The sequence below is a fragment of the Anopheles gambiae genome, chromosome 2 (assembly GCF_943734735.2).
Source record: "Anopheles gambiae chromosome 2, idAnoGambNW_F1_1, whole genome shotgun sequence".
Lineage (NCBI taxonomy): Eukaryota > Metazoa > Arthropoda > Insecta > Diptera > Culicidae > Anopheles > Anopheles gambiae.
In genome coordinates, this window is record NC_064601.1 from 27,473,765 (window position 1) to 27,499,486 (window position 25,722).

At 46.6% G+C, this 25,722-nt stretch overlaps 7 protein-coding genes across 10 annotated transcripts in view; 3 read left to right on the forward strand and 4 right to left on the reverse strand.

The window, feature by feature from the left end:
* Nucleotides 1–25,722, forward strand: part of LOC1273160 (fasciclin-2) — a 172,115-nt gene that overhangs the window by 36,345 nt on the left and 110,048 nt on the right. The window lies entirely within an intron of this gene.
* LOC1273167 (uncharacterized) lies at nucleotides 236–1,683 on the forward strand. The gene is made up of 4 exons (XM_312119.4): nucleotides 236–399; nucleotides 464–575; nucleotides 847–906; nucleotides 987–1,683. Exons 2-4 carry the CDS (start codon nucleotides 496–498, stop codon nucleotides 1,654–1,656), a joined length of 810 nt encoding a protein of 269 aa, XP_312119.3. The 5' UTR covers nucleotides 236–399; nucleotides 464–495; the 3' UTR covers nucleotides 1,657–1,683.
* On the reverse strand, nucleotides 1,439–3,274 carry LOC1273166 (beta-1,3-glucan-binding protein). Its single transcript, XM_312118.5, has 3 exons — nucleotides 2,828–3,274; nucleotides 2,598–2,752; nucleotides 1,439–2,521 (listed from the first exon to the last, which is right to left on the reverse strand). Exons 1-3 carry the CDS (start codon nucleotides 3,122–3,124, stop codon nucleotides 1,729–1,731), a joined length of 1,245 nt encoding a protein of 414 aa, XP_312118.5. The 5' UTR covers nucleotides 3,125–3,274; the 3' UTR covers nucleotides 1,439–1,728.
* Nucleotides 3,045–25,392, forward strand: LOC1273162 (molybdenum cofactor synthesis protein cinnamon). 2 transcript variants are annotated; one of them, XM_061647149.1, is made up of 5 exons: nucleotides 3,045–3,183; nucleotides 23,236–23,366; nucleotides 23,449–24,563; nucleotides 24,624–24,963; nucleotides 25,032–25,392. In XM_061647149.1, exons 1-5 carry the CDS (start codon nucleotides 3,168–3,170, stop codon nucleotides 25,275–25,277), a joined length of 1,848 nt encoding a protein of 615 aa, XP_061503133.1. In that variant the 5' UTR covers nucleotides 3,045–3,167; the 3' UTR covers nucleotides 25,278–25,392. The 2 variants fall into 2 exon arrangements, with proteins under 2 accessions (XP_061503133.1, XP_312114.6); XM_312114.6 differs by lacking the exon at nucleotides 3,045–3,183 and adding an exon at nucleotides 22,726–23,049.
* LOC1273165 (glutamate receptor ionotropic, kainate 2) lies at nucleotides 3,770–10,914 on the reverse strand. Of its 3 annotated transcripts, XM_061647134.1 has the most exons (9): nucleotides 10,224–10,914; nucleotides 9,608–9,780; nucleotides 8,162–9,187; nucleotides 7,890–8,096; nucleotides 6,586–6,947; nucleotides 5,978–6,518; nucleotides 5,653–5,802; nucleotides 4,771–4,920; nucleotides 3,770–4,339 (listed from the first exon to the last, which is right to left on the reverse strand). In XM_061647134.1, the coding sequence occupies exons 1-9, from the start codon at nucleotides 10,381–10,383 to the stop codon at nucleotides 4,034–4,036; spliced, it is 3,075 nt and encodes a 1,024-aa protein (XP_061503118.1). In that variant the 5' UTR covers nucleotides 10,384–10,914; the 3' UTR covers nucleotides 3,770–4,033. The 3 variants fall into 3 exon arrangements, with proteins under 3 accessions (XP_061503118.1, XP_061503117.1, XP_061503116.1); XM_061647133.1 differs by lacking the exon at nucleotides 5,653–5,802; XM_061647132.1 differs by lacking the exon at nucleotides 4,771–4,920 and having other exon boundaries at nucleotides 10,224–10,894.
* LOC1273164 (beta-1,3-glucan-binding protein) lies at nucleotides 11,890–13,135 on the reverse strand. The gene is made up of 2 exons (XM_312116.5): nucleotides 12,917–13,135; nucleotides 11,890–12,846 (listed from the first exon to the last, which is right to left on the reverse strand). The coding sequence occupies exons 1-2, from the start codon at nucleotides 13,133–13,135 to the stop codon at nucleotides 11,890–11,892; spliced, it is 1,176 nt and encodes a 391-aa protein (XP_312116.5).
* LOC1273163 (beta-1,3-glucan-binding protein) lies at nucleotides 20,815–22,448 on the reverse strand. Its single transcript, XM_312115.5, has 2 exons — nucleotides 21,899–22,448; nucleotides 20,815–21,836 (listed from the first exon to the last, which is right to left on the reverse strand). The coding sequence occupies exons 1-2, from the start codon at nucleotides 22,106–22,108 to the stop codon at nucleotides 20,880–20,882; spliced, it is 1,167 nt and encodes a 388-aa protein (XP_312115.2). The 5' UTR covers nucleotides 22,109–22,448; the 3' UTR covers nucleotides 20,815–20,879.

The window sequence follows — 25,722 nt, forward strand, 5'->3', positions numbered from 1 at the left end:
TTCAAAAACATGATCGCTTGGAATTCGCCTGTATTCTGGACCGAGAAAATATCCCAACAGATGCTGAAAACCAGATTTTGTGTGTTTTTACTAAAACAGTTTCCGAGATTGTATTAATTTTCCAACGAAACTCATCCGTATCGTATGTCGAGTGTCTTTTGTATTTGAATTTTCGAACATCTTGTCCGATTTTCGAATTAATGCCGGCACTGACAGCTGTGACAGCTCCGGATGTAAACAAATGGCAATGTTGTTGTTCTTGTCGATACAGTTTTCACGCGTGGTTCGCGAATCGAGCGGCTCTTAGCAAACAATCACTTATTAAAGGTTTCTCCAGCGAAAAATGTGAATTTAAATCAATATTCAACACCACATAAGCTCGAAGTACATATATAACAGGTGAGATAATAATACTAGCACTAAAGGATAAGGGTTATTTATCTTCTTGCTTTAACCTTTTCAGGTTGCTCTCCCACCGCCAGCCAGTGTACAACCATGAACAAAACCAAGGAAAAGGCGAAAAAGGCATCCAAAAATCTTCGTAATGTTTTAGCTCAACCTTTGACGATTGATTGGTAAGTAAGCAATTACAACTGCCACAATCCTATGTGCTATGCCGTACCGCATGCGTACGGGTAAGATTACAACAGATACGAATATCGTAAACAAATCGTTATCGGTTTGATAATGCTTATTGGCCTGGTTGGGAACAATACAATATAAGCGTGACGCAATGATTAACGATGTAATGTGCCATTGTATGGTTTCGTATTTGAAAAAGGCGATAGCTTGTCGTTTGCGTGCGTTATCTTTCATCGTACTACGTATGTTTTCTTCCCCACACAGGCCCCGCATACCGGAGAGTGAAATCAAACGATGCTCACGATTCCTGCAAGAAGTGGAACGGTACGAAAACGTCTTATCGTTACGTTTTGCCTTCCATTAACCAACTGACTAATATGTGTTTCTTTGCTTTCCCCGCGTAGTAAACACATCGTCAGCGGATGTAACGGCGTCATTCGATTGCTCCAAAGTGGGCAAGTGCTAGCCTGCTTCATACTTGACTCCTTTAACCCGAAAGTATTTGGCAAGCTAATCATCCAGATGGCACGAAAGCGTAACCCTTCCGTACTGGTGCTGGCAGTGCCTTCCTTCCCGGTGGACTGCGGCCGCAACAGTACCTTTATGGCTGTAACGAAGCTCAAAGAAAACGAACAATCCGACGCGGTTCAAGCGTTGCTAAGCTGGATGAAGGATGTGTCGCTACGCAACGGCTTTATAACGCAGAAGCAGGCCGATGGTTCCACAATACGACGGAAGAAAACGAAACCACCGCCGGCGAAGAACAGCGCCGTCAATGTGCCTATGACCGATGAGGAGGTGGCAAAGTTTTACGTTTACGGGCCGGCCGTTGAGAATAAGCAAGCCATGAAGCGTTTTGCTCAGGACACGGAAGATTTTATTTCCTTTTCCGATACGAAGAGTGATGTGAGTGTGTCTCGCGACAAATATCAACAGCCAGTTCAGCCGCGCACGAAAAAGTTCAAACCGGTCAAGAGTACGTACGTCCCCCTGAAGGTGAACCGCGTGCAGGGCAACCCCAATCGTGTCGAGCACAAGAAGACGAAACAAAAGAAGAAGAAATCAAAAAAATAAAATAGAAAAACTACCATTCTACCATTACCCGTTGCCCCCTTAAGAAGTACACATCCGATACGATTCGCCGACCTACAGTGCCCACACGCGCACATAGTCCACCTGGAACGAAGCTTCAGCACTGTCGTTCTCCTGCAGCTTCCACGTGGGCAGCCAGTCCGAGCGGCCCAGCCAGAAGTCGCGCAGTGCGGTGGGCGAGTTGTTCGACCACGGCTTGTTGCCGTTGGCGTTCACTGCCGGCGGCACATCGGGGAAGAATCCGTTCGTTCCGCCGACCGCCAGGTTCATGATGATGTAGAACTCCTGATCGAACGGTGCCATCTTACCGCCCGTCACCCACGGGTTCTGCACGCCCGGTCTACGCTCGTCGAAGCGACCCAGCTCCCAGAAGTTGCCCTCCACCTGCATCACCTGCTCATCGTCCACCGAGAAGCGCATGAACTCGGGTGTCCACTCGAGCTGGTAGCGATGGAAGCCCTTGTTGAAACCTTGCCCCTTCGGGGAGTTCTTCACCGCCGTTGCCATTTCGTACCCGTTCAGGTCCCACTGCGGGCCAAAGTGTAGCGTCGTGCCGACGTGCTCCACGCCGAGCTGATTACCGTTCACGCTGTAGTCAAGATTGCCGCGGCTTTCCATCAGATCGATCTCACCCGAGCTGGGCCAGGTACCGTACTGGTTAATCTTCGGCATGAGCCACAGCGCCGGCCACAGCCAGTCACCGGTCGGGATTTTGGCACGGATTTCCACCTTGCCGTACCGGAAGTTGAACGAGTTCACCGTGCGCACGCGGGCACTCTTGATCGGGTTGAGGTAGTTCGTTGGACTGCCCTGGCGCTCGCAGCCATAGTTAGAGGGGTTCGTGCAGCTATAATCAAAATAGGGAGAGAGAGACGCGTTAAGCTGAAGCGAAAGCGGTCCCCGTGTGTCCCCTCTGCACTTACAAATCGTACGGTGTGCCACCGTGAACGTTCAGATTGCCACTCGAAAGGAACTCTTCTCCCGTTTCGTCGGCAAGCAGCGTTGGCCGGATGAAGAAGATGCCATCCTTGACGAAGGAATTCCGGCGACTGTTCAGGTAGTACTGGAACTCCCAGTTCTATTCAACAATAAGCAACATTTCACCACCAATGTAACGTTTTTTTCCAATCTTTTAACCATTCACAGTACTTACACCACCACCGGCAAGCGTAACCTCGTGCTGCCACCGCTCCAGATCCAGCCGGTCGAAATTGTCCTCAAAGATAAGATCGCCGGGACAGAAGGCACTGCGCTTCACCAGCGTACCGCTGGCCGTCGTTACCGAGGCACGATCACACGCGAGCGGTGCCTCACCATCGGGCACGGAGGGACGCTCGACCTCGTCGTCGTCACCGGCGTACGCATCGATGCAAACGGCAATCAGGGCCGCCGACAGTCCCACTATAATCACCAGCAGCGGGATGGTTCTGCGGTCGAAAAAGGACCTCATCTTGTAGCAGTAGCACCTTACCCACCCAGCAAAACAAACGCGAATGGAAACACCCGCCGGTAAGTGATTCGTCTTTATATTCCTCGCGTGCGGGCGTCCTCCTATCGCCTGAGGCCGGTTTCCTTAGCCCGCATCTCGCATGCCGATGACGCCGTTTGGACAGCATAGCGGCGGTCATTTATCGGTGATAGTGAGTGATAGTGAATTGTTGGGGGGGGGGGGGGGGGGGGGGTGGATTGGAATGGGTGTATTGAACGAGCCATTCGCTGCTCAATAAAGTCTATCTTATCAGTACCACCACGAAAGAGACGCGTGGGGTTGAGCGGACACACACACCGGCAGACCGATTTTCCGACACCGAGTGGCGTAGGATCGGTAGCATTTTCAGCAGGATTGCTTGCTGCGCTTGCAATCCGATTCGCAATTAGCGTCATCGCAAAATGGAAGTAGGGAGAGTGTGTGCGAAGATTATCTGTCTCATTTGATTACGGCGTCGTAATCAACCGGTACTGCACCGTACTATCGGGAGCTAAAACCGGCCAGTTTGACAAAAGGCGTTATGATTGATCTTCTGATGGTGTGGCGATAATGTTTCGTTTATTATTATTCCCACGCAACCTTGCTTAAAACAATCACTTGGAAGGCTTTTGTGTAAGTGCAAATTTATTTCAATGATTTCAAGATAATCCAACCGGTGTGGGGGAGAAAGAATTGTCCATTTAATCGTCATAATGACTTACCGGGTGTGGCAGTGCAAATCGAAATCTGTGGTCGCGTGTCTTTGCGCGGGCAAGCCGTTTTAGCGGATTGTGAGATATTTATTGTTAAACAAATCAACTTCTCTTTTTTTACAAATGTAGCACAACCAACACCCGAAACTGATTATCCGTTACCGGGTCCGGTTAACTTTCACTCATCCGATTTGATCTTGCGCGCACTCCCATTAAGGGCCGATTTGCCACCACCATTCTGTCTTCGCTGGCGGTTTTCCAGCTCGGCGTCCCGGTCAGCTTCGTCCGCGCCAGCCGCACCGGTCGGACTGCCGGAGATGTCCTGTTTGCTCGAGGTGGCCGACTGCTCCGCCGATTCCATGCCCGATTCGAGCGAGTTCGGGCCGGAGGCGGATGAGCTCTTGCGGTGGCGCACCGGTTTCGTATTGCCGTGACATTTGGCCACGAAGCGCAGCTCGGCCATCAGCTCCTCCCGGAACGGTACCTGTGCATGGGTGTGAATAAACCATGACCGTATGCAAGGAGAGAGAAAAACGGATCGAATTAGTCACAGCACGGATTAGGTGCAAAAATACTTTCCTCGGTAGGATTTTTATTTTTATTGTTTAGAAAAGCTCTCTAAAGCTAGTAGCAGCGTTTTTTTATAATGAAATAGTTTATAAAAAATAAAATTAAAAAGAAACACCAACACTCATACGAAAATTCAAGCTCGGGGCAGGCAATTGGTCAGTTAGCGATAAAAAAGCTTAATCTAGCTACACATGTATGTTCAAACGCTGCTGCAAGCATATGCCAAACAATGGTGTTCAATGTCGCATAACGATGCGATCCGATAAGCGATTAATCGTAACACACGAAAGCAAAAATACAAGATAGGAACGGATAGGCATGGTGGAAACAGCAAACAGTAGTTACCTTGTGCCGCCTAGCACGGTGCGCAATGACGAAGAACAGCTCACAGCAGCCAAACAGGCTGGCGAACGAGCAACCGACAAACAGGACGAAAAACACACCACCCACATTGTCCATGTCGAGCTCCTCGGCACCGTCCTCGCTAGTGCTTTGCTGTGAAAACGGGGTCACGGGGATGTGAAACAGGGGTAGCGTAACAGGGTAAACAGCAAACACATTTTCAGAGGATTTTGGGGAGGGTGTAGGGTAGAGCGAAGTAAGGTGGAGGGACTCGAAACGATTAAAAGGTTTCCAAAGGATTCCAATTCTGAGTTATGGGGCATTGCAACGAATCTCATCTTAGTGGATCGTATAATGGAGAGGCGAAATTCAGCAGTAGTGGAGTTGCCGAAAGGTTTTTAGGCTTTCAGCTATACATAGGATCACCATTAAAACTTATCTACTTGGCAAGGTAAGGAATACGACTGCATTTACTTAGTACATTGGAATGTCGGCAGGATATTATAGAGAGATGGTGTGGAGTGTCCTTAAATGCTGGAAATAGGAAGGTTTGGCTGCTCGCAACAACAGCTGCCAAGATGGTCAGGTAAAAGGCTTTAAAGTACATTACTATCACTACTTCTACTGCTACTAAAACTACTACAATCACTACTGACTATAAGAATAAAAGAAAAAAAAACCAGTTACAGCTCACGGGCAAGCGGACAGATCTGAATGGGAACGAATTACAAAAGTGCCAGAGTAAACAAACGTCCCGAACAAACCCCCCGGTTCGTGTGTAAGCCGTGTTGCGTTGCGAAAGCTTGAGAGTATTACTGAAGTGATCGGGACGGGGTCGGGGAGCGAACTGGGCCGGAATAGGGACCACCTGCCCACCAGACCCACCTTCAATTCGCGCGTGCGCCGGTGCACGTCACAGAGCATCTCGCAGAAGCTCACAAACAGTGCCGCGACACAGCCGACGATCAGCAGCACAAACACACCGCCGACGTTTGCCAGCTCAAGTGCAAGTGCACCACCTTCCTCCATCGTATTCTAAGGAAGGACATGAATAGGGTGAACAAAACTTTAGGAGGAAATGAACTTCCCGGCAATAATGAACATATTATCCAAAAAGAGCGAGGGAGAGAAAGAGAGACTCTGGGAGACTGAAACAGAGAAAGAGAGAAAAAACACGAAAATCGATGGATGGGTTTGGACCATAGCTTACCTCGCAAGCGCCACCACCACGCTTTTCCTTCCACCATTTGCGCTTGAGCGAGGTCAGCACGCCCTGCTCCTGGAGCCGCAGGACCGCCTCGCTGAGCGCACTGCGGTACGGCGAGTTCTTGCGCATCGCGATGCCGTACCCCTTGTCGTCGAGCAAACCGCCGATCTGCGTCACGTCGCACTCCCGCTCCACGATGTACTCGATCGAGGTGGACTCCATCAGGAAGGCGTAGTTTTCCGTCTTGACGCGCTGCAGCCCCTCCGGGTTGGACGACGTCAGCAGGTCCTGGTTGGCCATCATGAACTGGTACATCTTGGCGTACGTGCCGTACTCGGCGTCCTTGAAGAAGCTGATTGTGCTGCCGTCCCGCTTGGCACCGTACTTCACCGCCCCGCCGGCAGCGGCCAGATCTTCCGCATTGTTGATCGGCGAGACGACCTGCTCGACCGTGAGAAAGGCGGCCAGGTTGGCCGTGTACGACGACACCATGATGAGGGTGAAGAACCACCAGATCGACGCAACGGCACGCGTCGCCGGAGCCCTGAGACGGAACAGAAATCGTTTAAGTGTACATCCATCGAGCGAGATCACGCTGCACACGATCCTACTTGGGAGCGATCTCCGAACCCTGCTGCAGCAGAGCGCCGATCGTGAACCACATCGAGTTGCTGAAGCTGAACTGGTTCTCCAGCTCCTCCGGCTCCTCGATGCACGGGTACGGATTGTCCCACTCCTTCGGCGAGATGCGGCCCAGCACAAACAGCGACATCGATACCATCATGTACGCACCGCCCAGGTACAGCCACACCTGCTTCGAGAACGGCGACATGAAGGAGAACAGCGACGGTGGCTCTTTGGTCGGTTTGCGGAACAGAATCGAGATGCCGAGGTTCATGAAGGGCATGGTAAAATCGACCGCGCTCTCGCGATCGGAGGTGATCGTGAGGTCGGTAATGGCCAGATCGGCACGCTGAAAGTGGAACAGAAACAGGGAACAGCGGTTCAAATGTGTCACAAAGAGTTCTTACTGTAACCAGTACTGCAAAATGTCACTGTCAATGTCATGCAAAAATCTGACTGAAACAAAATCCATATCAGCGTCACGTACTCAATTGTAATAATCAGAGGTGATACTCAAAACGATTAGTTTGACCAATATATGCTTCATGACATTTTTGCGACCATCGCTTGGTCAGTTACTATGTCATGACTTTTTTTTTACTGTGATCAGTTTTGCAAAATGTCACTGACAAAGTCATGACAAATTCCGACTGAAACAAAATCATGATAGCGTCACGAGCTCTACTGTGATGATCAGAAGCGAGACTCAAACAGTTGGTGCGACCATCACATGCTTTGTGATATTGTGTGCAACGCACTCTTGGTCAGTCACTTGTTCGCGACATTTTGTGTTGGTGATCATCACGATAGTCATGGGAGATATGCGGTGCTTGCGAGTGATTCCAAGAAATATAATGAACATATTTTTTTTTGCGCTGTTTGACCTGTTTGATAGACAATCAAAGCAGACAGCAAAATGTCACTAATCATGTGATTGATCCATCAACTGTTTGAGTCTCGTGTCTGATCATCTCAGTTGTGCAAGTGAGCTGATTTGAGCTTCGTGTCAGTCTTGAGTGTTGGTGATTGAAACAGTGGAATTTGGCACGAACAGTTCATAGCCAGAAAAAAATCGTGATTATGCTTGCGCCGGCATTAAACTCGGTTTGCCAGTCAGAGTTTCGCGTTTGACTCAAGCACTCGTATGTAGTGTTCGGCATGTCATGACGCACTTTCATTGAGTATCAGCAATGATCATCAAGCCACCACGAATGTGTTAATTGTTTTCGTTGGTGAAAATCTTGTGATGCTTATAACATTTTGCAGCACTGACTGTAACAATAGCGCTTACCCATTCGAGCAGTTCCTGCACCATACCGTTCCACTTCTTGGTGTCCCGATTGAGCGACCCGTACACACCGTCCTCCTGCAGTATGAAGGTGTAGTTGAAGCCGAGCATTAGCGAAAGCTCGTGAATCAGATCGATACCGAAGCCTTCGAAGCGCTCGTTGCCGGACAGTTTGATCGGAGAGTCCTTCAGCATACCGTACGGTGGTGACTGTGTGGGGAAATAAAACATGTTCCATTAGCATCGCCATCTCCCCATCACTGCCGGTTACTTACGATAGCGGTCAGCACGAGAAAGGTACGATTCTGCAGCGTACCGTCATCCATCGCATGGGCCGCCTGCTCCGTTTTGCGCGTAAAATTCAACCCCTCGGTCGAGTTCCACACGCCCACCTTCTCCAGCCCAGCCGGTCCGAGCTCGATGAGGTCCAGCAGAAAGTCGGACCGATGGCCCTGATGGTCGAACTTGATGCTGCGCGTCAACCCATGGATGGTGGAGCTCTTCATGTAGTTGATGACGCTGTACCCATTCTTCCAGGTCGTCGGATCGTCACACTTGAGCGAGATCGGTTCGAGCAGGCGGGGCGGCTCGCTCCCGATCAGGTGCTTCAGGGCCTCGGCAAACAGCAGCACCGCATCGTACATCAGTGCCGTCTTGACGCGCATCTTGGCCGGGTTTAGCCCATCGTGCAGCTCGAGCGTTTTGGCGATCTGGGACGCGTTCAGGAAGTCGGCCACCTGCTTAATCTTCTCCTCCTCCGGGTCGATCAACCGCACGCCGGTAATGTTGGTGCCACTGTACTGGTACGGCTCCAGGTCGATCGTGTGCAGATCGAGCGAGGTGATGATGATCTGATGGTGATCGGTCAGCAATCCGACCTGCTGTGCCTGCTTCAGCACCTCCGGCATCGACTCGATCGAGCAGGCCAAGATGATGCGCTTGTCCTCGGACAGCTTGACACGCCGCAACACGGCCCGATAGTTGCCGTTTAGCCCAAGATCGAGCTGCCGCACCGTCACGGTATAACCCTTGGGGTCGTACATTTTCAGCAGATCGGAAATGCCCGGCAGCCACGGGCCGGACTCGTACAGGATGGTAAAATCCTTCCACTCGAACGCCACCACCAGGTCGAGAAAGACGCGCCCCATAATGTGCGGGTGCGGGTGCAGGTTCAGGGTGGGCAGTTTGGTGTACGCGTCCCAGCGCGTCTCGATGTGCGGCATCTCCTTCTCGTCGCACACGCTCTGCACGTGGAGGGCCGATTTGGGCGAGGATGGGCCAAAGATACCTGCTACGCCGGTCTGCAAAAGTGCATCGATAGTATTAATGTAATGCCTATTTGAAGGGAAAACTACTTAAAATTGAGTACAAGATCAACAACCGACAAACGATCAAGGCAAAATAGGAACAAGAATCATGAAACCACTTTAAATTCTTCACCCATTAAAAGGGAGGTTTAAGTGGTACGCCCTGGGATGGAGTGCAAATTTCCTTCGCCCCTTAGTAGAGCATTTCCCATTTTATTGCTTCGTTCACCATGTCTGGCGCCAATCGGTACAATTTATTTGATTACGTTTGAGTCGTTGTTTATGGCTCAGATCGTTTACATTCAATATGATTCGATCATCAAACACATGATCAACGGGTGAAGTTGCGATTGTTGATTAACTCCTCTCATGTAAACAAACGAGCTCGAGCTTTGACTTTCAACTCGATCTTACCTTCAGCAGGCGGCACAGTTTCTTCGATACATCGAACTGATCGCCGTACTTAACCTGCACCGCCTGTGCCTCCAGCTGATAGTTGGAATACGACAGCTTCTCATTATTGACCGCCTCTACCGCATACTGGAAAGCGAGCTCAGCGTCATCGGTGTCGCCATCAAACAGACCCCCTGCAAGCAATGGAAGACATAAAGTATATTAGCTCCAACTTTGAATTGAACTGAACCGCGAGCGAATTTCCCTAATGCACACAGAACACACTTTTCACGGACGGACGGGGTTCAAATATCGTGAAATGATTTATATAGCGCCACACTAACGCCCCGAGACAGGCGTGTCTTCCTGTACGATATTTCACCTATTTTTGGAGGAATCTAGGTCGGGCACGGTATGGTCTTTTTCGAGTCACTGCCACACAGCACAAACGGGAAGAGACGGTGGCGGCCGGCGTACCAATATTCTAATGCATGGTTGTGTATTTTTAACCAAGCAAATTGGAATGCATGTGCTTCGGGTTCGTTTAATTCTGACCATCGTTTGACAATTTTAAGGCCAATTTTAAAGAAAAACTTTGCACGGTTTTTACCATCAACTACCATCAAGCATAACATACCGATTTTAATATGCTCCACTGGTTCATCGAAATCACCATTGTAACCATCGGTAGGGCCTATTAGAAGAAATGCAAACGCAACGACAAGCAAACGGTGCAAAAACATAGGAAACAGTCGCATTTTTCGACGAGATTCACTATTTTCCATCACATTGATCATTTTTATACTGGTTTTCAGCGTGTGCTAGTGGTTTGAAACTGAATGTAGATCACTTTTCGCTTTCACTGTACGGGGTTGCGTTTTGACAGGTTGATCTCGAGACAGGAAGCACTGGGTTTTACGGAAGCGGACTTCCCGCTGGCCGCGTTATGTAATAGCGCGCGTGTAAATGTAAATTCGTTGATTCGATTTTCACTTGTATGTTTGCATATGATGACTTTTTGTTACATTACTGCACGATACTACGATAATTAAATGGTAGCAAACGAGGATCACGCCATCTGTCACACAAAACGATCTTAGAGCACGATCATACTCTAATATAATCAAACCATCGTAAGTAAGAATTCGTAATTAATTTTTCCACTATTTCTCGTGATTTCACGTGCAATTTTCACTCAAATTGTGTCACACTTTCAAGTAAAATGCTCTGCCTCACACCGTAAGAACAGCTGCTTCTATGATATTACCGTCCACTACCACACGCGCTCTCTACGACGTTCCGTAACGAATGGCGACACGCGTGCGTTTGAGGAAAATGACTTGTTGCACATGTCGCACACTTTCCACGAAGCACCATGGGAGCAATTTATGTTGATCATTTTTTCTTCTTATTTTAAAACAATTTAAGGTTTTATACATATAAGTATTTATCTAAAGGCATTATTATGTTTTGTTTTCATCTTCAAAAGCGCTTACTGCTTACATTTGATCGTGCGTCATCGATGTTGGTTAATTGTTGTTTGCTTTTATCTGGTTTTTTGTAGATTTTAATCTTTAAAACAAAACATATAATATAAAATATCTTCATTTTTCAATTTTTATTCCAAATCAACTAGGGTTTTACCCAATGTGAATGTTTTTCTTCTAATATTGTCGCATCTATTTGTTACACAAATACACACACCTTTGGCATCGTGCAGCGTTCTAAACAGCAAGAGGAGGGTTTTCCCATTACTTTGCAGTTTTCTTCCGTGTTTTTTTTTTCTTTTTTTTCTCAACCAGACATATTACACATACAAACACTTTCGAACGTGTGATATATTTTTAAACAACAACCATGCTGGCCGTTGTTTTCCCCGCTTTTGCGAGCATTCCTTCATCCATGTGGGACGCTTGGGTCTCAGATTGAAGAGAAAATGCCGATTACTACATCGTTTATTGCGCTTGTTGTTTTTTTTTTTTTCAAAGGTGAAGGTACGCTTCAGTGTGTGGCGGTTTAACGTGCAGGGTCATCTCATACATGCGCGCGTTTTTTGAATGTCTGAGTGGAAGGCAAACACCAGCGGTAAGGCGACAACTAATGTTGATGAACTGTAACGCGTGTTGCAGGGATCTTTTGCGTGATTTTCAAACAATGTCGAGCGTAATTATTTCCCAATCAAACACTGCCATTTGTTAAATTCGTTGCCTCTTACAGGCTAATATGTTTATTGATAAATCCCATTCCCCTCCCCCCTAGTAGCATTAAAATCCAATTCCCTGCGAACTTTTGAAGTCACGCACTTACAAAGCCCACACGCGCACGTAGTCAATCTGTAGCGAAGAGTCCTTGCCACGGTTGTCGGTCATACGCCACGTCGGCAGCCACGAGTTACGTCCGTTCCAGAAGTCACGGGCAGCAGTCGGCGAGTTGTTCGACCACGGCTTACCACGGTTACCGTTGCTTGCCGGCGGAACATCCGGGAAGTATCCGTTCGTTCCACCCACGGCCAGATTCATGATGATGTAGAACTCCTGATCGAACGGAGCCATACGAGTTCCGTGAATCCAAGGGTTCTCCGTTCCCGGTGCAATGTTGCCAAAGTTTCCACGGTTCCAGAAACCAGTGCCGGCGTCGATCTGGGTGACGAGCTGGTTGTCAACCGAGAATCGAATGTAATCGGGCGTCCATGTGAGCTGATAGTTGTGGAATCCCGTGTTCCAACCCTGTCCGGCGGCAGTGTTCTTGTACGCGACGGTCGATTCCCATCCGTTCAGCGAGGGGTTCGGTCCGAAGTGCAGCGTTGATCCGAACTGTTCCGTACCGATGTGAACACCGTTCGAGCCACGGTAGTCCATATTGCCGCGAGACTCTAGCAGATCGATCTCACCGGAGGCGGGCCACGTTCCGTACACTTGGCGCTTGGGCAGCAACCAAACGGCAGGCCAGAGCCAGTCACCGGTAGGCATGCGGGCACGTACCTCCATCCGTCCGTACTTGAAGTTGAACGAGTTCACCGTGCGAACGCGAGCACTCTTGATGGGGTTGATCAGGTTGGTCGGAGAACCGGTACGCTCACATCCCCAGAACATAGCGCTGGTGCACTGATCGGCCGGCTGTCCACCATGGATGTTCAGGGTACCGCTGCTCAGGAACGCCTCACCCGTATCGTCGGCAAGCAGGGTCGGACGGATGTAGAAGATACCATTTTCACAGTACGAGTTCGAACGGTGATTAAGATACCACTGGAACTCCCAGTTCTGTGAAGAGAACGTACGCGTATGAGACAACCTGGACAACAACGCAAAGGTAACTGCTATGATTACTTACACCTCCACCGCTGAGAGTGTTTTCGTGCTCCCAGGTCTCAAAGTCGAGCGTGTTGAAGTTATCCTCAAAGATCAGCTCTCCCGTGCAGTACGGCCCAGCACGGGCCTTAGTACCGCTAGCAGTCGTCACAGAAACCGTACACTTCGGGCTCTGCTCTTCCAACGCGACTGCCAGTCCCACCAGCAGCAGGGCGGCCAAAGGAACGCTAATTCGCTTCATTTCCGTAGCTATTTCTCGTCAACCTACGAGTAGAACGCGGGAGTGACCCGAGTGTTTTCGGGTACCAGACACTGTATGTACTGGATATCACCAGCTGGCTACGCTTTTATAGAAACCTCCACACTGACAGGGGGTACACGAATTCCTTTCCTAATCCTACCGCACACTCGCTAACGTGATCGGCGTCTCCCTGTGCGACTGGATCTTATCGTGCGAACTTTGACTTTTATTGCACTGCTGAGGTCATTGTGAGCTACCCCGCAAAGATTTGTGATGATGGTTTTACAATTGGTTATCAGGAACTAAGGGAACCGTGTGCCGCTTTATTTAGGGCAAAAATGTACGCTGGAGTGTTCTAGTTCAATCCGTGATTGGTCATGCGCTTTGGAGGGAGAGCATTAACGCATCAGTGAGAGGTGATAAAATTAATCGGCAGTAAATCCTTTTATCGACAGACTTCTGTGTAGTACATGTAAGGCGCATATGGGCGGAGATATTGACAAAGATAGCAGATTTCACAGGTTAGCGAAATATAGAAATACTTAAAGCAACTTTCTATGGTAAAAAATGTTAAGAATAAGCAACGTTTTGTTGTTTGGGTTTGACAGTACTGGTGTACGGTAGTATATAAGCGAACGAAAAATTGTGAACTTGTACAGTTGCGTCTCAGGAATAAAAGAATTAACATCGAAGCTTGGTCGTTGTTCTTTTTGATCAAAGTTCGTCGCGTTCATTTCTCGGTTGATGGTTTGCTTTTCGTCGTTGTTTTAACAGGTTATGGACCCAGTGTTTGCGCCAGTAATTGTTCTGTTGTATTAAAAACTCCGGTGTAATCATGACGTCTTTGCAAGTGGTACTCCCTCGTTTGGGAGAGGATAATTTTGAAATTTGGAAATTCCGTGTAGAGATGGAATTATTGCGGCAAGATTTATCCAAGTATGTGATAGATGCTAAGCCGGAAATTCCGACTAATGACTGGAAAACTGGTGATGCAAAGACACGTGGAGTGATTAGTGCAACGGTGGACGATAACCAACTGGTTCATATTATGAATAAGCAAACCGCGAAAGAAATGTGGGACTCACTCTGCTCTGTTCATAAGAGTAGCGGGCTACCATCAGTGCTATGCGTGCTAAGGAAATTATGTTCCCTTAAACTTCCAGAGGATGGAAATTTACCGGCTCATCTCAATGAAATGGTAAAACTGCATACACGTCTACAAGCAGTAGATGAGGGACTCAAGGATCGTGTGTTTATGGCGCTAATATTGTCGAGTTTACCGCAATCGTATGATAGCCTGATAGTGTCCCTGGAAAATCGCCCTGAAGCCGAGTTGACTTCGGAATTCGCAATGAACAAATTGCGTGAGGAATATCGTAGAAGGTCTGAGAGTGGTGCCAGTGTTGGAACGGATGAAACTGCGTTTAGCGTTCAATCACCAAAAGACAAAGTGATATGTTATCATTGTCGCAAACCTGGACACTTTCGGCGAGATTGTCCAAAGTTCAAAAAGAATAAAGGACAGCAAAAGGTATTTGCAAACCTTATGACTGCGATGAGTGGAAATAATTGGATAATTGACAGTGGTGCCAGCCGGCACATGTGCAACGACGTCAAGATGTTTCAAACGTTAGATAGTTTTTCCAAGCATGATGCCGTACATGTTACATTGGCGGATGGAAAAACGATAAAAGCAACAGGTCTAGGACAGTGTGCTGTAAGTGGCACTAAAGGAAAAGTTTTTGTGAAAGACGTATTATTTGTGCCGACTTTACGCAGTAATTTGCTGTCAGTTGCTTGTTTTTGTGAGGAAGGTTATCAAGTAATCTTCACAAAGGAGTCCTGTGAAATTCACAAAAACAACGTTTGTATGATTCAAGGTTCCTTGCGCAATAACCTATACACGCACCGTACAGAATCAGCATACGTTGTATGCGAGAATAATGGAGATTGTTGTGTGCATCAGTGGCATAAGCGATTCGGCCACCGTGAAAATAGTGCGATCCAAAATTTGTTCAAGAAAAATATGTGTACTGGTGCTGGTGTAAAAACATGCGCGTGTGATTTCACTTGTGAAGTGTGTTTGGAGGGAAAATTGTCTAGAACAAAGATCCCGAAATGCGCTGAGCGACGCACTAACGAAATACTAGAAATAGTGCACAGTGATGTGTGTGGCCCCATGCCGGTCGAAACCCCGAGTGGAAATCGTTATTTCCTAACACTAATCGACGATTACAGTCGATACACATATGTGTATCTCTTGCGTTCGAAATCGGATGCGTGTGACAAGATAATAAATTTTGTGAAATTAGTGAAAAATCAGCTCGGGAAAATACCAAAAGTGATTCGATCGGACGGAGGCGGAGAGTATACAAGTGAAAAATTGAAAAACTTCTATAGAAAAGAAGGTATTTTGCTGCAAACATCAACCGCATACACACCGCAACAAAACGGAGTTGCAGAAAGAAGAAACCGGTATTTGCAGGAAATGACAACCGTGATGCTTTTGGGTGCTGGTTTGAACAAAACATATTGGGGGGAAGCAGTAATTTGTGCGGCTTACTTGCAAAATCGTTTGCCATCCAACGCGGTGAATAATACTCCATACGAAATGTGGTTCAAAAGAAAACCAAAAGTGGATCATCTCCGGGCATATGGTTGTAGTGCTTGGGTACATATTCCCAAAAATAAGCGTGTAAAGTTTGCGAGCAAGGCGAAGAAACTCACACTTATCGGCTATTCTGAAGAACAAAAGGCATACCGTTTTGTTGACGTAAAGACGGCCAAAATAACAGTGAGTCGTGATGCCAGATTCCTGGAAAACGAGCATCCAAGCAGCCAATGTGAGGACCACACGAGTAGCCAGAGCGAAGACAATAGCATTGTTGTTTTCGATACAGCTCCTCATTGTGTCGAAAATGCAACAATATCATCGGATGGAGAGGATGAACAATCGCTGGATTCCGGAGAAACTGAGTTTCTGGATCCATACGCTGACTTCGATGAACAATTGACCGACGAGGACAATGCGGTGAGTAATTTGCCTGTACGCGAAACTCGCGGAAAGCTGCCGAGTTACTTGGACGAGTTCATCGTTGGTGTTGCACACATCGAAGAAGAGCCGACAACGTGGGCGGAGGCGATGAATTCGACCAACTCTAATTCGTGGAAAGCGGCTATGGACTGTGAGCTAAGATCGCATGAAAAGAACAACACATGGTGTTTGGTGGATTTACCGGCGGGTAAGAAAGCGATTGGGAGTCGTTGGGTGTTTAAAATGAAGAAAGATGAAAAAGGACAGGTAGTGCGATTCAAAGCAAGAATAGTTGCGCAGGGTTTTAATCAAATATACGGTACGGATTACGATGAAACATTTGCGCCGGTTACCAAATATAATACTGTTCGCACATTACTAGCGATAGCTGGTAGAGATAATTTAGTTGTAAAACATTTTGATGTTGAGACAGCCTACCTTCATGGAAATTTAGAAGAAGAAATTTATATGCGCCAACCTCCTGGTTATGAAGAACGCGGAAAAGAAGATAAAGTTTGTTTTTTGAGGAGGAGCATTTATGGCTTAAAACAATCAGCAAGGTGCTGGAATCTTACTCTTAGTAATGTAGTTGAAAAGATGGATTTCAAGGCAAGTCAAGCTGACCCTTGTCTGTTTGTGCGTTCCGATGTATTCTTAATCGTTTATGTTGATGATATATTAGTCGCATGTAAAGATGAAAACAGTATCACTAAGTTTTTCAGAGAATTAAAGAAACATTTTGCGATTAAAATGCTAGGCGACGTAAAACATTTTTTAGGAATTCAGGTGATTAGAAATGATAAAGGTTTTTTTAGTTTGAGTGCTAAAACACATATAGAAGGTCTCATTTCAAAATTGGGTTTAGAAAATGCAAATAAAACTAAAAACTCCAATGGACGTAGGATTTTTACGTGATGAAAACCCAAGTAAAACGCTGACGGAAAGTACAAAATATAGAAGCGTTGTTGGAAGTCTGATGTTTATTGCTAATTGCGCTAGGCCAGATATTTCCGCTAGTGTAGGATTTCTTGGCAGAAAGTTTAATGAACCCACGGAAAAGGACTGGGTTGCTGCAAAACGTGTAGTCAGATATCTAAAAGGCACAAAGGATTGGTGTTTGAATCTTGGAGGGACAAGTAATCAAAAGTTGGAAGCCTTCTCAGACGCTGATTGGGCAGGTGATATGAGCTCAAGGAAATCTACAACAGGATTCGTAGTATTTTATGCAGGAGGAGTAATATCATGGGCAAGTAGACGCCAAACTAGTGTAAGTTTGTCTTCAATGGAGGCTGAATACTGTTCATTAACTGAAGTATGTCAGGAGATAATATGGCTTAGACGTTTATTAAATGATATGGGTGAGTCAGTTAACGAACCTACGGTGATATATGAAGACAATCAAGCATGTATTAGTTTCGCGGAATCGGGTAGATGCACAAGACGATCAAAACACATTGAGACTAAAATTTTCTTTGTCAAAGGTTTAATAGACAATAATGTAGTTCAGATCAGGTACTGCCCAAGTGCAGAAATGAAAGCGGACATTCTGACCAAACCTTTAGGTGCGATCAAACATGTAAATATGTCTAAATACTTGAATTTTACATGTCAAAACGTTGAGGAGGAGTGTTAAGAATAAGCAACGTTTTGTTGTTTGGGTTTGACAGTACTGGTGTACGGTAGTATATAAGCGAACGAAAAATTGTGAACTTGTACAGTTGCGTCTCAGGAATAAAAGAATTAACATCGAAGCTTGGTCGTTGTTCTTTTTGATCAAAGTTCGTCGCGTTCATTTCTCGGTTGATGGTTTGCTTTTCGTCGTTGTTTTAACAAAAAAGTCGCTAAAGCATATAAAAACACTAGTCTGGGGTGTATGTCTTGTACTGTTGTGCAAGGTTTGTTATATCATCCCTGTAAATTACATCCATTTCGTGATCAATAACGCGTAAATCGTGATCATACAGCACGCTCGTAATAATATTGAATGTTGTTTTAACATTTCCATCTATTTGTATAGTATAAGTATCAAAACTTCTTTTTCTTCTTCTATTTGGCGTAACGTCCGTCCTACGCGGACATGCCGCCGGCCTATACAGGCTTTCGAGACTTAATTCATTACCACGCAGCGGGATAGTCAATCCTTGCTACGGGAGGACGGTCCATTCTGGGCTTGAACCCATGACGGGCATGTTATTGAGTCGTTCGAGTTGACGACTGTACCACGGGACCGCCCCAAAATCAAAACTTAATAGACTAATTTGGATATCTCAGATGTAAGATCCAATATGAATATGATCGATCCTCAAAAAATCAACCATCAAATTGATATGACTTGATGAATTTGTAGAATTTGGAAAAATCTTGTAAATTTTTAACGATCCATAGCAGTTTTGATTCAACAAAGGGCATGCTTTTAAGTTGTATGCGTTGACGACTATACCACAGAACCGTCGATATTATGGTTACCATTCTCACAGCCAACCGTAATACATACATTCTGGGAAATGGAAAACTCGCATTAATGCGGTACGACGAACTAGAGCAATAATGAACAAATGAACTATAGATCGAACGAAGTGAAAAACAGTCAACAAACAGTCAACACACACCTAAAGAACTGAAAAAATAAAGAACTAAATTAGTATAAACTGAAAAAATAACTTCCTTGAGGCGTAACGATCTATGTGGTCATGTAGGCCCTGTACATGAAGAACTAAACAACTTAAGAACAAAACAAATAAAATTCTTGAGAAATGTGTGATCTGAAACACTAAACAAAAGAATAAATAATGAACTTAATTTGTTTAATTAATTATAACATATAGACTCATGTACTTCTTCTTTGGCATAACAACCGATATCAATCGGAGCTCTTCTTCTCCCAATTATGAGATTGGCTATCAATCAGTGACTTATTTATTACCCGTAGCAGAACAGTCAGACCTACGTGCGGGTGGACACGGTCCTTACATGGTTTGAACCCGTGGCGAGCTTGTTAAGTCTTGCTAGTTGTTTACAGTACCACGGGACCGACTTTATCAACTGATATATTAAAGAAGTAAAAATTCAAATAATCAAAGAGCATGTGATAAACTGCGATCACTGAAAGAACTAATTAAACGAAGGCCTGAAAGTGTTAAAGTTCTGAGACATATGACTATAACACAACTTACTTACTTACTTATCCGGCGCTACAACCGCTTTGCGGTCTTGGCCTGCCTCAGGAGTGTCCGAAACCGCTCACGGTCTCGCGCCTTCGTCTGCCAGTCCGTTATCCCGGCCTTAATGGCGGACGCCTCCACGCCATCTTGCCACCTTAATTTGGGCCTTACACGCCTCCTCTGTCCTTGTGGACGGCCTAAAAAGACTTTCGGGCTGGGTCGTTCGTTTCCATGCGTACAACATGTCCAGCCCACCGGAGCCTGGCGAGCTTAATACGCTGTACGACAGTGAGGTCGCCGTACATCTCGTATAGCTCGTCATTATATCGGCTCCTCCATTGTCCTTCCACACATACGGGGCCAAGTATCCTTCTGAGCATCTTCCTCTCGAACGCGGCTACTACGCGGCTAGTACTATATAGGTACTATATAGTCCCAGCTTCGTCCTTCACGACAGGTTATATGAGGTGAACTGCTTTTTCACAACTTCAACAACAACAACACAACTAGAATATTAAAATATTGATAAATGTTTTAATAAGTTTTGCAGCGAAATATGGAACCTTTGCGTGTATACTGGCGAGAATATACACTACCAAGGATTTATTTTGTTGTCCTGTAACTGGACCATTCGATCATAATCGATCATATCACATCTTCCATGGTCATCTTGACAGGGATCGTGCTCAGACGAAATTGGGCGCAGTATTAAAAACTATCCTTTTCACTTTGCAGGTTGTGCTATATTTAAATTTCCTTTATTTGTTTGGCAAATGAAAGTGATAAAAACATATGAACTCCTCTTCGCCATACGTCCGATGCTTACAATTGCCTGGGCCATATTGCACCCACTTGAGTTGCGATAATGTACCATTCTAGAACGTCTCAAGATAAACGAAATATCAATAGAACGGTGTTGTGTGAGCTTGTGCTGTGTACCATTTCGGCTCGTTTCACTCGACCGATCCGAAAATTTATCATCCATCCAGACGACTATAAACCGATTCGCACCGCTTTACCGGTTGCTGTTGTATCTATATCTGATTGTGGTCACCGTTATTAACCGGCCGCGCTGATAATAGCCTTTCTTCGATACGTTGCACACACTGCGAGACATATTGCCGTTATCAGTGCCAAAGGTAGCCCGTCAATGGGTACCAAAATTATCCCCGCTTGTACGAAGGCGTATAGGGCCCCCCTCTAACAGGGACATCACATACTACCACCAGTACGGTCAGTGCGGTTAATAATGGACAATGCAGTCAGCGCTATCAAGGGGGAAAGTTTGTTATTTCTTATTCGCATTAGATTATTCCCATTTAACGTCATAGATCGGGTCAAAGATTTCGTCATCGACAGCCACCATGTGCATGGGACCGGTAACTGATCCGATAACGGGTCTTATTTTAAACTGCACTGCACGGGATACCATGTTACTGACCCACGAGTACAATGCGTTTATCATACGCAACATAATAAAGGGATTTGCTTCTATACTTTATTAATTCAATAAACAATAGTTAGTATTTTAAAAGTATGTGTGCTCTTGCTAGAGAGCCCACACGCGCACGTAGTCAATCTGTAGCGAAGAGTCCTTGCCACGGTTGTCGGTCATACGCCACGTCGGCAGCCACGAGTTACGTCCGTTCCAGAAGTCGCGGGCAGCAGTCGGCGAGTTGTTCGACCACGGCTTACCACGGTTACCGTTGCTTGCCGGCGGAACATCCGGGAAGTATCCGTTCGTTCCACCCACAGCCAGATTCATGATGATGTAGAACTCCTGATCGAACGGAGCCATACGCGTGCCGTGAATCCAAGGGTTCTCCGTTCCCGGTGCAATGTTGCCAAAGTTTCCACGGTTCCAGAAACCAGTGCCAGCATCGATCTGGGTGACGACCTGGTTGTCAACCGAGAATCGAATGTAATCGGGCGTCCAGGTGAGCTGATAGTTGTGGAATCCTGTGTTCCAACCCTGTCCGGCGACAGTGTTCTTGTACGCGACGGTCGATTCCCATCCGTTCAGCGAGGGGTTCGGTCCGAAGTGCAGCGTTGATCCGAACTGTTCCGTACCGATGTGAACACCGTTCGAGCCTCGGTAGTCCATATTGCCGCGAGACTCTAGCAGATCGATTTCACCGGAAGCGGGCCACGTTCCGTACACTTGGCGCTTGGGCAGCAACCAAACGGCAGGCCAGAGCCAGTCACCGGTAGGCATGCGGGCACGCACCTCCATCGTTCCATACCTGAAGCTGAACGAGTTCACCGTGCGAACGCGAGCACTCTTGATGGGGTTGATCAGGTTGGTCGCAGTGCCGGTACGCTCACATCCAAAATTCATTGCACTGGTGCACTGGTTTGCTGGCTCGGAACCATGGATGTTGAGGGTACCGCTGCTCAGGAACGCCTCACCCGTATCATCAGCGAGAAGCGTTGGCCGTATGTAGAAAATACCATTTTCGCAGTACGAGTTCGATCGATTATTTTGATACCACTGGAACTCCCAGTTCTGAAAAGGCAGAGAGTGACACATTTGAAATTGCACTGTTGTAAAACAGAACTTTTACTTACACCTCCACCGCTGAGAGTGTTCTCGTGCTCCCAGGTCTCAAAGTCAAGCGAATTAAAATTGTCCTCAAAGATAAGATCCCACGAACAGTACGGTCCGGGTTTAGCTCTCGTGCCGCTAGCGGTCGTCAAGGAATTGGCACAACCGGGATCCGGATTTGCTAATGCAATCGTTAGTAACACGCCAAACACAACACCACCCAGGAGGACCATTTTTGAACAGTTTGTTAATAATGTTGTTTACGGGTAACTACACCGGTGACTTCTGATACCGAACTCCAATTCCGTAGATTCAATCGGTTGTTATTTATATGCCGATGGTACCTCCATAAACATACTTTATTGACCATTTCTGATATTGACACTAAATGTATGATAAGTTCCATCCGCAGGGAGTGGTCCGCTGGTAATATTATTGAACACGTTTTGAACGTAAACATATAGTTTTGGATATTTTACTTTTTTTCTGATATTTATTATTACCACGCAACCGGACAGTCATTCGCAGTCAGTCGCAATCGGATAGTGCTTCGGAGAGAATGGGAATCAATACCATTATACTGGTCAGATGTCAACAAATTTAACGAATAGACCTGGTTGTCCAAAAATCTCGTCTGTTAGCAATGGAAATCCAAAAAATTATCAATGTTAATACTTATTGCTCGCATACTAGTTAAATTAGCCCAAAATAACCTTCAAATCACGTTTCGTTCGTTTTCAAATATTAACCAGTTTCGTTGTGATCCTTTTTTTCATCATAATTGTCAAAATATATTTATTAAATATATTTTGGATTTGATGAACATTGAGCATCTCTGCTACATTCGTCACTCCACTAATTCAAACATCTAAAACAACGATCATCCCACGTGGTTGGTTTGGTATCGCGGGAATATCGGGTATCCCTGTCTCAGCCCCACCGGTGAAGTGCCCAACCTTGCTGCGTAAACAAAACCGTTGACAGTAGAAAACTCCCTTACTTTTCCTCAATTGCTCACATTTCACAACAATAACAACCGGTAGCGGCATTTAAAGGCAGCACCGCGAACAGTCCAGGCCGCTGGTAATTGTTTCTCGAGGTCATCATTGTGGTCCGGTTTAGTTTACTGTTCAGACATTTCTTTCTTTTTGCAACATGTTTTCAGTAATAACTGGTAAGTTTGTGGTTCCGAGCGGGATGTTTATCATAACCAAACTTTCCATTCGTTGTGTAAATGATGCGAGCTATGATAAGAGACGCCAATCATTGGAGCGAAACACTCGCAAACGATGATAGTGGCGTGAACGGATGTAGACTGTTCCAATTACGCAATGACTGCTTGCTTTCGTTCAATCCGCAGTGAGTGATTCCTGTGCCGCTGGTAAAGCAACCGACACGAGCGGTCCCCATTTGGTGGAATTGATCAAACAGTCGCTGAAGACGGACACCGTGAACTACCTGTTGATTCCGGACGAGGAGGATTTGATAAAAGTAAATTCAAATAGAACCCGGCTTGCTTACAAAGGTTCACAATCGCTCTAATGTTTAATGTATCGTCTTTTCCCTCTTTTAGCAATCCCTCATCTACGCTTGCGATGTGCTCAAAGTGCGAGCGGTCTTCACGACGGGCGGCACCGGCTTTGCTCCACGCGATGTCACGCCGGAAGCGACACGAGCGATTATTACGAAGGAAGCACCCCAGCTAACGCTGGCCATGACACTGTGCAGCTTGGAGAAGACGAAGTTTGCGGTACTGTCGAGAGCGGTCTGTGGTGTGCGAAACAAAACGCTGGTCGTTAACTTCCCGGGCAGTAAAAAGGCGGTCGGCGAATGCTTCCAATCGATCGTGGATGTGTTGCCACATTTGTTGAATCTGTTGAGCGAAGGTGAAATAGAGCGGGTGCGTGAAACGCACCGTAAAGTGCAGGCGACAGGGGACGGGCCAGTGCCGCAGGAAGTGTACCACGTGTGTCCCCATGCAACCGGCAAGGGAGGAGATGATCGTAATTCACCTTTCCCCATGATTGACGTGGACGATGCGTTGAGGCAAATTCTCGCTACCATACCTAGCGTGCAGACGGCGCGGAAGCAGCTTAGTCGTGTGAATATTCCACCATTCCGCGCATCGATCAAAGACGGCTATGCGTTGAAATCCATCGGTGGCAAGGGTATGAAGAAAGTAATCGGTTACATTTCCGCCGGCGATGCGATCGTGCAGACAAACTTTACCATCGACGAGTGTTACAAAATCAATACGGGAGCGCCAGTCCCGCAGCATGCCGATGCAATCATTCAGGTGGAGGACACAAAGCTTGTCTCGCGCAAGAACGATTATGAGAGTATTGTGGAAATACTGGCCGAACCAAGCGCCTCGCTTGACATCCGCTCGATCGGTAGCGATTTGCGAATGTCGGAAGAGGTGTTTCAGTACCGGTTTCCGCTCGACGCGTGTCAACGGGCGCTGCTCGCCGCCGTCGGGGAGAAGGCATCGGTGGTGAAGCTGAAGGTGGCCATCATTTCAACGGGAGACGAGCTGCTGCACCCGTATGACACGAGTGCAGCCGCTGACGCCAGCTCGTTGGAGGGGAAAATTTTCGATTCCAACACTACCATGCTGGTAGCGCTCGTGCGTCAGTGCGGGTTCACCGAGGATCAGTGTGAAATTCAGCAACGGGTTGTGAAGGATGAGTAAGTGGCATGGGTTTGTTTTAATTTTCACCATCGCTCTAAAATGGCTTCTTTTTTCAGCTTTGAGTCGTTGAAAGCGGAAATTGAATCACTAACCGGAGCAGTTCACGTCATCATATGCACCGGTGGCGTGTCGATGGGCGATAAAGATTTCGTCAAACCCGTGCTAAAAGCGCTCAACTATGAGCTGATCTTTGGGCGTGTCAATATGAAGCCGGGCAAGCCGTGCGCGTACGCCACCAGCAAAGTGACGAAGTTTTTCGGCCTCCCTGGTAATCCCGTGTCCGCGTTCGTTACCTTCCATCTGTTCGCGTTGCCCGCGCTGCGACAATATCTTGCCACGCTAAATGAAACGGCACCGAATGCGGCTAAGGCAAGCCTGCCGATGATTACCGTTGAGGTAAGCCCGAGTCGACGAGGTGCTATTTTAAGTCAACTAAACGTTGCTTCCATTCTGCCTAATTTTAGCTCCTGGATGCAAAATATGTGCTCGACCCACGACCGGAGTATGCGAGGGCATCGATCGTATCACGAAACGGCAAACTCCTGGCAAGCATAACTGGCGGACAAATTAGCAGTCGCCTGAAGAGCACTGTTGAGGCAGACGTCCTTCTCGAACTACCGGCAAGAACGGAAACAAAGCCGTACATAACGGCGGGAACGCCGCTAAAAGCGCTCGTCCTTCGGTCGGATTTTATTTCTCGATACGAGTAGATCGATAGTGCGTGTGTGCGTATAATTATGTCTTCAAACATCACGCGTTAAGCTTACACTTTAAACGTGCAATGCATTTTGCTCTACAATAAACATACACAAATACATATACTAATCACAATCTATTTTTTTATTATTAAAAGCACAAATCGTTTCATGTTGCACTTGTTGCTGTAACGGATTGATCAAATTTGATCCCAAAAATAACCTCCAAAATGACAGTTCAACTTTGACAGCTCCGACAAATCTTCCGAAACGGTAGATGGGCAGAGTGACCAGAAATACCGATTTATCTGTATTTCTACCGATTTTATATATGCCTACCGATTCACAGATGACCACCCTAAAACTATCGATTTTTCATTTATCTTACCAAAAATCACAGATATTTGATTTTCCAGTCATTTCAGCTTAATCTGTGGCGCTTGGGATGCTGTTTCAAGGA